This window comes from Sinocyclocheilus anshuiensis, unplaced genomic scaffold, assembly GCF_001515605.1.
Source record: "Sinocyclocheilus anshuiensis isolate Anshui unplaced genomic scaffold, SAMN03320099.WGS_v1.1 scaffold3745, whole genome shotgun sequence".
Taxonomy (NCBI): Eukaryota; Metazoa; Chordata; class Actinopteri; order Cypriniformes; family Cyprinidae; genus Sinocyclocheilus; species Sinocyclocheilus anshuiensis.
Window position 1 is genome coordinate 117645 of NW_015547637.1, and position 11312 is coordinate 128956.

An 11312-nucleotide genomic window follows, 5' to 3' on the forward strand; every position below is an offset into this window, starting at 1 on the left:
TATATATTGCACAAAGCAAAAACACATTTTTTGCAGTTAAACTCCCAACCGACTTTGTTTAAAACAAAATAATCCAATTTGGGTTTAAATCTGGGATTGTTTATCTTTTAGAGTTGTGTCCGTAATCAACTACTGATGATTATAGAATCATCTTTTTTACAAATGGGCGTGGCCAATATAACCAAATAAATATGTGCACATTTATTACTAAGAACCGTTATATAATATGCGTCATGTTCTGTAAACTGGAACGTGTCAGTTTTTCACGGGCGCCATCTTGGCTCATGTTATGCAAGGGGAAGGCACTATAGTGCTGTCGAATCTACAGCGTTAGAGGAGTCTAGCGACTAAACCAGGCGGTGTTTCACTACAGCAGAAGCTCTGAGATCCATAGCGTGGCGTCAGTCAGCGTTAGCGCGAGCAAAAGCGTGTGTTTGTGTCGGAAGCCCTGCTGCGCAATGCGCATGCGCATGCTGAGAGATGCGGGTGCCCGCGAGCTGTAGAGCTCTACTGCAGCCAGCAGCCAATCAGAGGCGCGCACCGTGCACGCGCACCCCCCCACACTCGCCCTCTGCGCGGTCACGGCAGCGGGAAGGAAACAATGCACGCCACCCTGGAGAGAAAATATGGAGCAATGGACGAATTAAACGCATCTTTAGAGAGGAGGACGCTTTTAACGCAAGGTTAGTGTTTTAACGCGTCGCTGTTTTCGCCTGGGACGCGCGTGATGGGCGCACGCAACACTCGGATACGCCTAAATGCACGTCTTCTTTACATGGCCTTGGGGAATGAGCAATTACTGTGCGCTGTTTAATCTCCCGAGGGCAGCAGATCTGCAGACCAAACTGAAAAACCATTCGTGCATATGCGATTTAAATGCACAGTGCAATTAAGACTTAATACATTGTACTGCTTGAAAAAAATTGCATCTATTTAAATACTGTATTGCATGCATTCATGATCTATCAAATTTGTGTGGGTTTTGCAGTGTTGAGAAAATGAATATAAAAAACCGTTTTATTGCATTTACTGTACTAATATAAAGTGATTTGTTGTTTGTAAGTTGCAGTACAAGTAGCTTTTGGATTGTTACTGTCATTAATACCAACAACTTTACTAATAAATATGATAAAACTACAGAAAGTATTGGTGTTAAATGTTTGTCGAATCAAGAACATTGACTATATTCTTGCATTGAGGGGATGATTGCTACTACATAAAAATGTCGTATTGTACTTGCATTTGAATTTATAGTCAAATGTTTTTACCAAATGTTGGTTTCACACTGGATTTGTGTGTACATTTTTTTTGGCCTCACGTAATTATGGTTAAGCACTAGTCATTGGTGAACATCAAAGATTAATTTGATCGGTGTTGTTCAGCGTGGTCTTATGGCTGTTTGATGCAAATTTAGTGAAGATCACGTAAAATTTGTACGCCAAAAAATTAACTTGAAACATGAAAATGAAACTTTCACAAAATTGGAGGACAAAGAGTCTACAGAAAATCTGGTTTTAAAAAAGTGAAACTTCAAGCTGATGGTGGCGCTAGAGAGTTTGACATGTAGACCCCAAAACTGGCCACTGGTCATTTTAGACCATGTTCTATTGGTCTATATTGATAACTAGGGCTGCACGATAAATCGCGATTAACACTAAACCTCGTGTAAATCAACCTGTCTACTGCGATTATGATATCGCAAAGGCTGCGATTATGTTTTTATGCAAGCTTGTCCGTGAAGCACGGCTCTTTGATCAGTGGGAAGTGCTGCTCCGTCTGAAATCACCACGAGCTTGAGTCGCTTACTATGTGCATTTCTAAAAGCAACACTCGACAAATCATGAAAATACCTGAGAAGGCTTGAAGAACAGTGATGGAAAGATGCCCATAGGCATATCCTGGAACTACGCGTGTTATGGTACTTCTGCGGGGCATATTTGGAGTTTCTGCACAAGAGCGCCCTCTGGCTTTTATATGAAGCAGCATTCAACCATACTTCACTGACAAGCTGCGCATAAAAAAAAATCGCAGCTAACCGCCAAATCGTGTGCGGGTTATTTTCGATTTATTGTGCAGCCCTATTGATAACCTATTCAAAACCTGGTCCCGATTGTCCTGGGTGGTTATTAATCCATTGCAGTTTGGTTGTTAAGGGGTTGTTAGTGGTTGCACTTCCAAATCTCTATGATATTCTGGTCTCTATGTGGTTCATTGAGAAAAGCTTGTTCTCAAAACAATGGTTATAATAAACTTCTTTACAAAGTCTTTTTCCATAACCTGCGTATTCCTAAAGTGTGTGTCTGTTTTAATACTCCATTAAAATTCACTTTCAAGATGCACTAGTGATTTGAACATCATGAATTACTTGGAGTCTTTAACAGTGTTGTTGTTGGTTGCGTTACAAAGAATTTATAGATGCAAGGGGTCATAAATTAGAGTTGCTGTACAACATAACCAATGAAGAGAGTTTTATGTTAATCAGTTGTTGTTTACTGCTACTTTTTGAATTGTATTCCTTTCTAATTTCCCCAAAACACTTGTGACACTTCAAGCTGATGGTGGCGCTAGAGAGTTTGACATGTAGACCCCAAAACTGGCCACTGGTCATTTTAGACCATGTTCTATTGGTCTATATTGATAACTAGGGCTGCACGATAAATCGCGATTAACACTATACCTCGTGTAAATCAACCTGTCTACTGCGATTATGATATCGCAAAGGCTGCGATTATGTTTTTATGCAAGCTTGTCCGTGAAGCACGGCTCTTTGATCAGTGGGAAGTGCTGCTCCGTCTGAAATCACCACGAGCTTGAGTCGCTTACTATGTGCATTTCTAAAAGCAACACTCGACAAATCATGAAAATACCTGAGAAGGCTTGAAGAACAGTGATGGAAAGATGCCCATAGGCATATCCTGGAACTACGCGTGTTATGGTACTTCTGCGGGGCATATTTGGAGTTTCTGCACAAGAGCGCCCTCTGGCTTTTATATGAAGCAGCATTCAACCATACTTCACTGACAAGCTGCGCATAAAAAAAAATCGCAGCTAACCGCCAAATCGTGTGCGGGTTATTTTCGATTTATTGTGCAGCCCTATTGATAACCTATTCAAAACCTGGTCCCGATTGTCCTGGGTGGTTATTAATCCATTGCAGTTTGGTTGTTAAGGGGTTGTTAGTGGTTGCACTTCCAAATCTCTATGATATTCTGGTCTCTATGTGGTTCATTGAGAAAAGCTTGTTCTCAAAACAATGGTTATAATAAACTTCTTTACAAAGTCTTTTTCCATAACCTGCGTATTCCTAAAGTGTGTGTCTGTTTTAATACTCCATTAAAATTCACTTTCAAGATGCACTAGTGATTTGAACATCATGAATTACTTGGAGTCTTTAACAGTGTTGTTGTTGGTTGCGTTACAAAGAATTTATAGATGCAAGGGGTCATAAATTAGAGTTGCTGTACAACATAACCAATGAAGAGAGTTTTATGTTAATCAGTTGTTGTTTACTGCTACTTTTTGAATTGTATTCCTTTCTAATTTCCCCAAAACACTTTTTTTCTCACCCATTATGCAGGTACAAACTAACGGCGTACTGAGCCCAAAGGAAGAGATCCTTACTTGTCAAGAAACAGCCAATGTGGATCACTTATTCTTTGATTTTTGGACCGTAGGATTGTTAGATGTCCTGACCATGCGTTCACAACAAAGTTTCATGTCATTTATGAACAGCAAGGACAGTGCTATACCTAGAAAAGACATTGATCGCCTGTGCTGTGCAAAATGTCGCTTTTCAACCAAGGACACTGACCTGTTCGAGAGGCACGTGTCCCATCACGAAGAGGTGACTTTCTCCTGCGCGCTCTGCAGCTATGTTTCCTATTCGAAAACGGAGTCTCAGAAACACGTCGTTTTGCATACTGGCTCGTACCCGTACAGGTGTAGCTTCTGCTCGTACGGAGCTGTGCGGAGAGATTACATGGTGAAGCATATTCTTCGTATTCACAAGAGAAATGCGGAAGAAGGCTTCATAACTGACTTCGCTGTATCCACCCTAGATACAGCAGGTCCATCTGTTCCTGATGCTCTCGGGATTTCAGATTGGCCTGAAAGGAACGACCAGTGTGCAATTCCCAATTCCCATGTTGAACACCCCAGTGGAAGTCAACCCGACCAATCATCTGTTATTAGTAAAACAGTGAGCCAAACCAGGGGTAATCGTGCTCGTATGACCTACAGTTTCACAATGCCGTCTATGACCAATACAACAACCGTCATTCCGGTTTCTAAGACTCAGTTCAATGGTGCCGTTCCTAGCTGCGCTCCAAGCGCGAGTCACTCGTTAGGCAACACGCCGCAAGTGGTTCTAAGATCACGGGAGGCAAACAGCAACCTATCGAACGCGCAACTCCGTGCCGATGGGAGAAACAAGGTGGTTAGTAGCAGAACCGTTTCGGAAAAGCTTATTCCGAAAGCTATGTTCCCAAGAGTCCATGTTAGCTCTACAGAACCACTACAGCAAAGCCCAAGAGTTGGTGTTCCTGAAAAGGCAATGGCTTCAAACACCATTCCCAGAGTCCAGGTCCGAGCGCCTGTTGAATTGAACACCGCGCTTAGACCACTGCTTAATGCGCCATTATCCAAGAGGAATATCCAGATGGATCAGAGGGCTGGCCAGTCCAAAACAGGGACTAAGGTTGGGACGCAGAAACCAGTAGTACTTCCCAGCAGTCCAGTCAAAATTCCACTGCACTCCAGTGCAGAAAAGAGCAACCAGTCAAGAACGAACTCCAGAGTACCTGTAGGATCATCAGCAGAAACATCGAGCCCGTTATCCAGTGTCCAAGTGGAACTGTTGGCACCTTTGAACCAGCCAATTCAACACAACAAGCCTTTGACCGTGTCCTGTCCAGAGGAGATCAATATTCCTGCCGGGTGTTTGGTGGAACTGGTCGAGGTGAAAAACGTCAACGGGACTCGGGAGTTGGAGCTACGGTTGATCCCACCCAATGGAATCCCGCAAGACAAGAAGAGCAACATGGATGCACCTTCATCAGCCGCAACTGGAGGCAAACTGTCCTTCAAATGCCAAGTTGCCAAAGGGTGTCCAGTCAGCCTGTCCACGTCTGCAACATCTCACAAAGTCAAACAGCAGCGGCCTTCAACATGCACCGATGTTCAGACTATCACAAAAACTGTTCAATCAGCACACAAACCACAGTATTCTTCAGAGACGCCAGCCAAGAGCAAGCGCAACCTGAAGACCAAGAATCCAGAGATCATCAGGCTCGAGGGTGCAGAATTGAGTTCTGAAAGCCTTCCTGTGATCTCATCAGTCTTCTCTCTTTGTCCCACACCTAAGTCAACTCAAAGCATCTCAAAGTCCTCGCCAGAAATGCAACGCTGGAAGGTGGCAACGAAAAAGCCGAAGGACGAGGTGAAGAATGCAGAGCAATCACTGGTCTGTAGTATTCTGATTAAAAAGGAGGAAACTGAGGACAAACCCAAAGGTGCTTCTTTGGGTCTCAAAGAAACAAAGACAGAGGATGAGACTAGTGAAGGCTCTGCAATATCTAAGACTCGTGTTCAAGTGAAAACATCAGAAAAAACCCTAAACAAAAGTCATTCAAAACAAGATCCACGTTTTACAGTGGCTCATCCATTGGTTGTGCCAAACCAGAACATCGTTCCATCAAACAAGGATGACATTTCACATCAAGACAAGGGAAATTCTGAATGTGAGTCTGGAAGGAACTTGGATGGCCAACAACACCATTCCTTTGTTTCCAACATGTATCCAAAAGTAGCTTTGTTCAGGATTCCCGGTTCTTTGTTGGAACCCACCAAGAAGCTTCCGGAAGCGCCAACTCGAGAGGAGAGTTTGACGGCGCGACCGGTGCTCTGCTGCACGCTAAGCGAGCAGAACATCTCCGGAAGTCCTGAAGTGGCCATCAAGCTGATACTAAAGAGAAACCTTTGTGAAAGAGAAGAGATGCACCAAGACTCTCCACCACGTAAAAAACACAAGAAAGAAAAGAGAAAAGCCAAGAAACGCAGGTCATCATCGGTTGGAATGGGCCTTCCTCGATTCTCAACCGAAGATCAAGAACTGAGATTAACTCCTCTGAAAGCGGATCAGCGCATCAAGCTACCCGGTCCGAACCAGCCGGTTGTGGTTCTGAACCACCCCAATCCTTCAGTTCAGCGCGTCAGTGTTGGCGTCCAAACCCTCAAGAACTATAAGTGGGTTCCCTCAGTGGATCACGAACAGGAACAGAGAGAACAACCTGCGAGGAAACGGCCTTCATTCAAGATGAAACTCAAGAAAGTCCATGGACAGAAGTATCAGGTAATCGAGTTCGTTCTAAAGGGAGTCTCGGAGAAACAGCTCTCGTAAAAACCAGCTACATTCCCTTGTAGATATTTCATGCTTCTATTGATTTTTTTATGATTGTGCCATTTAGGAAAACCCATGCAGGATTATTTTAAAGTTTAACGATAATAAAGCTGGTTGGTGACGATAATAGTTCAATGCCAATAAACATTACTTTGCTATTAGACTGACCAAGTATTAGCTACTCTGGTCATATGTACATGGGAATAAACAACTTTTTTCAAAATGAACTTTTTTAACATTACTTACAAACATTACTTCCCACTTGACAGCTGCAATGACAAACATGCTCATCTATATGTATATATAGAGACTTCTTTAAAAAAAAAAAAAAAAGTAAAACTGAACTGCCAATATATAGAAGTTATTCTTAAGACCAATGTCTGTTTTAGGATGTTGTGTGTTATTTGTCATGACTGTACAGGATCATTTCAAACACATCACATCCGTATACGTCTTACGTTTGGACTCTCACAAATGTGTGGCACATTAACTGAAATCACTGTCATTTTTAATCTTTATGAGTACATAAGCCTCAGTAATGATGTGAATCTTTTCCGATTGGTGTGCAGTGATTCATGGGTGGTGTTTGGGTTTGGTTTGAATCCACAATTGCACACATGGTCTTTGTTGGGTGAGGCTTTGTCATTTGTGAAATTCAAACATATGATGTACAGTAAAAGTGTTTTGGCAAACAAACAAAAAAGTTTGCTGGTCATATGTACATGGGAATAAACATAACTTTTTTCAACATGAACTTTTTTAACATTACTTACAAACATTACTTCCCACTTGACAGCTGCAATGACAAACATGCTCATCTATATGTATATATAGAGACTTCTTTAAAAAAAAAAAAAAAGTAAAACTGAACTGCCAATATATAGAAGTTATTCTTAAGACCAATGTCTGTTTTAGGATGTTGTGTGTTATTTGTCATGACTGTACAGGATCATTTCAAACACATCACATCCGTATACGTCTTACGTTTGGACTCTCACAAATGTGTGGCACATTAACTGAAATCACTGTCATTTTTAATCTTTATGAGTACATAAGCCTCAGTAATGATGTGAATCTTTTCCGATTGGTGTGCAGTGATTCATGGGTGGTGTTTGGGTTTGGTTTGAATCCACAATTGCACACATGGTCTTTGTTGGGTGAGGCTTTGTCATTTGTGAAATTCAAACATATGACGTACAGTAAAAGTGTTTTGGCAAACAAACAAAAAAGTTTGCGTATATGGACACAGTATTTTACAGCACACATTCACACACACTCACTGTCCAAGTGTGTACATCCAACATAATGTTCCTTTTGTAAAATGTCCCATAAACAGTCGAGACAGTTTGATGTGTTAATCTTTGTAAATCTACCTCAAATGATCAAACCAGTAAACTGACTTTTCTTTTATTACTCTTACCGTTATGTAAAGTTACAGCTGAACTGTAAGGCATCTGCTCGTTTTTTAAATCTAAAACTGTTCAACAAGAAACTAAACGTGTGTCATGAGTTTAAGTCAAACTATAATCTGTACATCGTTCTGAGGCTTCTGAAGCATAATATTTATTTTTAAATTATACATAAGGCCAAAAAAATAAGTGTGATTAAATAAAAACTGAAATGGATTAAACGTTTCTGGAAAAATGGTTGTTGTGTGTCTGCATTCGGCCAAACACTCACATGCACTTTACATGCGTGTTTTAAAATGCCAAAAATATTGAATCCTTTAGATATTTGATTGCTACACATCCACATTATTAAACATTTGATTTATCTTCGTTCTATCAGATGAGCTCTTTGGCTGAGTCTGTACCAGTCTAACGTCACTAAAAATGTCTTATAAAGCTAAAAGGTCCGTTAAACGTCCCGTAGACGTTGCGGGTCGTTTGTATTTGCTCTTATTTCAACAGCTCGGTCAGGTCCTGTGCTGTGATTGGGTACATCAGCACACACTGCCTCCTCTGATTGGCTGCCGCGGAGGATTTCCGGCCGTCGATGAGAACGATGGGAAAAATGGAGTGGAACTTGATGATGTCAGTGACCGAGTCAAACCTCTGAAAGACAAAGAGACGAGAGATGATGCTGATGCTGATGTACCGTCAAACACTGCGTTCTGCTGGTGTGTGACTCACATCATTGGTTCTCAGGCCCGTTCCCAGAGTGTATTTGCTGATTTCATCACTGAAGCGGATCTGAATGTTAAACACTCTTTTGTCGTAAAACACAGCGAGGACCAAGGGCTCATAGGTAGTGTTCTTCGAGCAGTCGCGCACTAGAAAGGCTCCTTCCTGTGGACAGAAGTCAGCTGGTATCATATAAACATCAAGATCTGTATCTAAACATAATCCATATGTTTGTTTTCTGATTTTGTCGTCATCTGCCAAGTTCTTGTGTCTCTGAGCTATAACAATTGACATGATGTTGGAGTGAAATGAAGGTGTGTTTTACCCGGTTGACCAGGTGAAGAGCGTGTTCAGCGTCCACACGACTAACCGCACCAACATACCAGTTCTGATCCGCCAATCCCTGCAGGACAGACTAAATAGAAATCCACTATATATTTTCCAAATGCATGTTATTGAGCTTATTGTAAACAATCTGTTCAGTCACACACTAAGTTTGGAATAGGATTTTTAAAAAACATTTTAAAACTTCTGCTCAAAAAGGCTGCATTTATTTGATAACAAATACAGTAAAAATAATGAAATATTATTACAATTTAAAACAGCTGTTTTCTGTGTGAATATCTGTTAAACTGTAATGTATTTCTGTGATGTGCAGCTGTATTTTCAGCATCATTACTCCAGTCTTCAGTGTCACATGATCTTCAGAAATCATTCTAATATGCTGCTTTGCTGCTCAAGAAACATTTCTGATTATTATCAATGTTGAAAACATTAATATTTTTGTGGAAACCGTGATGCATTTTATTTTTCAGGATTCACAGATGAATAGAAAGTTCAAAAGAACAGCATTTATGAGAAATATAAATCTTTTGTAACATAAATGTCTTTATCATCACTTTTGATTAATTTGAAATGCGTCCCTGAAGAATAAAACTATTATTATTATTTTTTTTATCCCAAAGTTTAGTGTATCACAGTTTTCACAAAAATTCAGCGTTGATCACAGGAATAAATGGCATTTTACTGTGAATTAAAATAGAAAACGGTTATTTTAAATTGCAATAATATTTAACTGTTTTACTGTATTTTTTTATCAAATAAATGCAGCCCATTTAGTCCACCTAAACTCCGCCCACACTTGTCTACAAGCTCACATTTAGACCCGCCTCCATATTTGAGTGCCACACCCACATTTCCGCATCCAATCAAGAGCCGGCGGACAGAACTAAGTCTGCCTATTTTTGATAATCTGTTACAATACTGAAGGAAAGGTGCACTGCTGCTTTTGTGTACTTTTGTATTGCTGCTGTACCTGTGCAGGTTTGCTGTGGTTGGTGAAGCTGCTGTCGGTTTCTCCTTTAGCAGGAGGCCATTCGTGATGCTGCTGCTTCCTCACGAGTGAATCTGTAACGAATCCAGAGCGTTTGAGGCGTGAATCTGAGCCGCTTCAGCTGTGATTCAGTGAGTGGCTTCTTACCGAACGAGCTCTTCTCGCTCTCACAGAAGCTGCAGGAGCAAACAAACACCAGTTAAACACCTCATTCCACTAATTAATATGTTAAAATGCACAGAATGTGTGACTGCGGTCAGTACCTGTCCAAATCCTGAGAGTCCAGATCCAGAGAAAACCTGTGAGGCGTGTGACCTGCATAACGGGTATATTTAATTATTACAGTCTATATTATATGAGATTATATTTAAAAAGGCAACTTAACTTACTTGCAGATGATGGTGTTTTAACCTGAGGGTGAAATGGAGTATTATTTATATGAATTATCTGACTTATGTTTGGGTTTCTTGAATACACAAAACCATCATGCTTTAATAGTGATTTTTGTCAATTTCATTATATTTGGAACATCTCTTTCTTTAAATACAATACTTGTTGGTCAAAATAATGGTTAGATATTTGCGATTTCATAAATGCTTCTCTGAAATGCCTTTAATAGTCTGTTTACTGGCAGGTTTCCACTGTGACAACATGCCCCGCTATAGGGCTCAAGCTTATTAACTATGTTTCTCTGCTGTGATGTTCAGTTGTTTTTGTGCGGTAGTCTTTGTCTCAGCATCTGTCTCAGCATGATTTCTGTTCTCTTCACAGCTCTTCCCCTTTGACCTAGATGTGAAATCTCTCTCATACAGTACCAGCCATATGTGGTGTTTCTGTAACCGTTCTCAAGGTTAACAGGCCTTGGCAAGTCTAAGGGAGTCATAGAAAACTGTTTATCAATCGCATGACTTAATTGTTTTTAATAGGTTATTGCAGTATTCTGAGGAAGACTAGGGTGGATGAAGGTGAATCAGAAGTGTACATGTTTGGTAAAAGGAAATAGAAGGCCTTAATATAATCTCTTCATTTATCAATGTTGAAAGTCTGTTCAATGATAAATGAATATGCATGATAAAACAAAGGGCATGAACTGTGTATCTGTCCAATAATCTTTGAAAACTCTTGTTTGTATCAGTTCTTCCCGTAATCCTGCATTCTTTGGCGAGGGAAACTGATCTTAAATTGAGCCATTCAGCCTAACAGCAGTAGTAACAAATGTGACAACTTGCCCCGCTCTCCTTTACTTGCTCCGTTTTTATTTCTAGTTAGTGCTCTTTGATGAATAACATGGTACCAGAACAAGTTATTTGTAAAAAGTGAAACTGATTTAAGTTGTTTATTTTGTAGTTATTATACTGTTTGACTTTGCTATATTTAAGTTGCTGTGTAAAACAGCTTAGAAATGGACTTACATTCTCTTGCTCACTGGGACTGGAGCTGAGAATAAAAAAAAAACACA

The 11312-nt window shown here is 40.5% G+C and overlaps 2 protein-coding genes across 3 annotated transcripts in view; one reads left to right on the forward strand and one right to left on the reverse strand.

Moving 5' to 3' along the window:
• Positions 1 to 255: 255 nt before the first annotated feature.
• On the forward strand, positions 256 to 7081 carry znf518b (zinc finger protein 518B). Its single transcript, XM_016503964.1, has 2 exons — positions 256 to 683; positions 3578 to 7081. Exon 2 carries the CDS (start codon positions 3695 to 3697, stop codon positions 6395 to 6397), a length of 2703 nt encoding a protein of 900 aa, XP_016359450.1. The 5' UTR covers positions 256 to 683; positions 3578 to 3694; the 3' UTR covers positions 6398 to 7081.
• A 30-nt stretch (positions 7082 to 7111) lies between these two features.
• clnk (cytokine dependent hematopoietic cell linker) overlaps positions 7112 to 11312 on the reverse strand; it is a 4945-nt gene continuing 744 nt past the window's right edge. The window contains exons 4-11 of one of the 2 annotated variants that reach the window (XM_016503965.1): positions 11266 to 11290; positions 10243 to 10264; positions 10117 to 10168; positions 10001 to 10029; positions 9836 to 9927; positions 8846 to 8935; positions 8530 to 8685; positions 7112 to 8451 (exon numbers count right to left, since the gene is read on the reverse strand). In XM_016503965.1, the coding sequence (XP_016359451.1) occupies positions 8296 to 8451; positions 8530 to 8685; positions 8846 to 8935; positions 9836 to 9927; positions 10001 to 10029; positions 10117 to 10168; positions 10243 to 10264; positions 11266 to 11290 (622 nt within the window). In that variant the 3' untranslated portion in view covers positions 7112 to 8295. The remainder of the gene's footprint in view (positions 8452 to 8529; positions 8686 to 8845; positions 8936 to 9835; positions 9928 to 10000; positions 10030 to 10116; positions 10169 to 10242; positions 10265 to 11265; positions 11291 to 11312) is intronic. The other variant, XM_016503966.1, reaches the window with a different exon arrangement.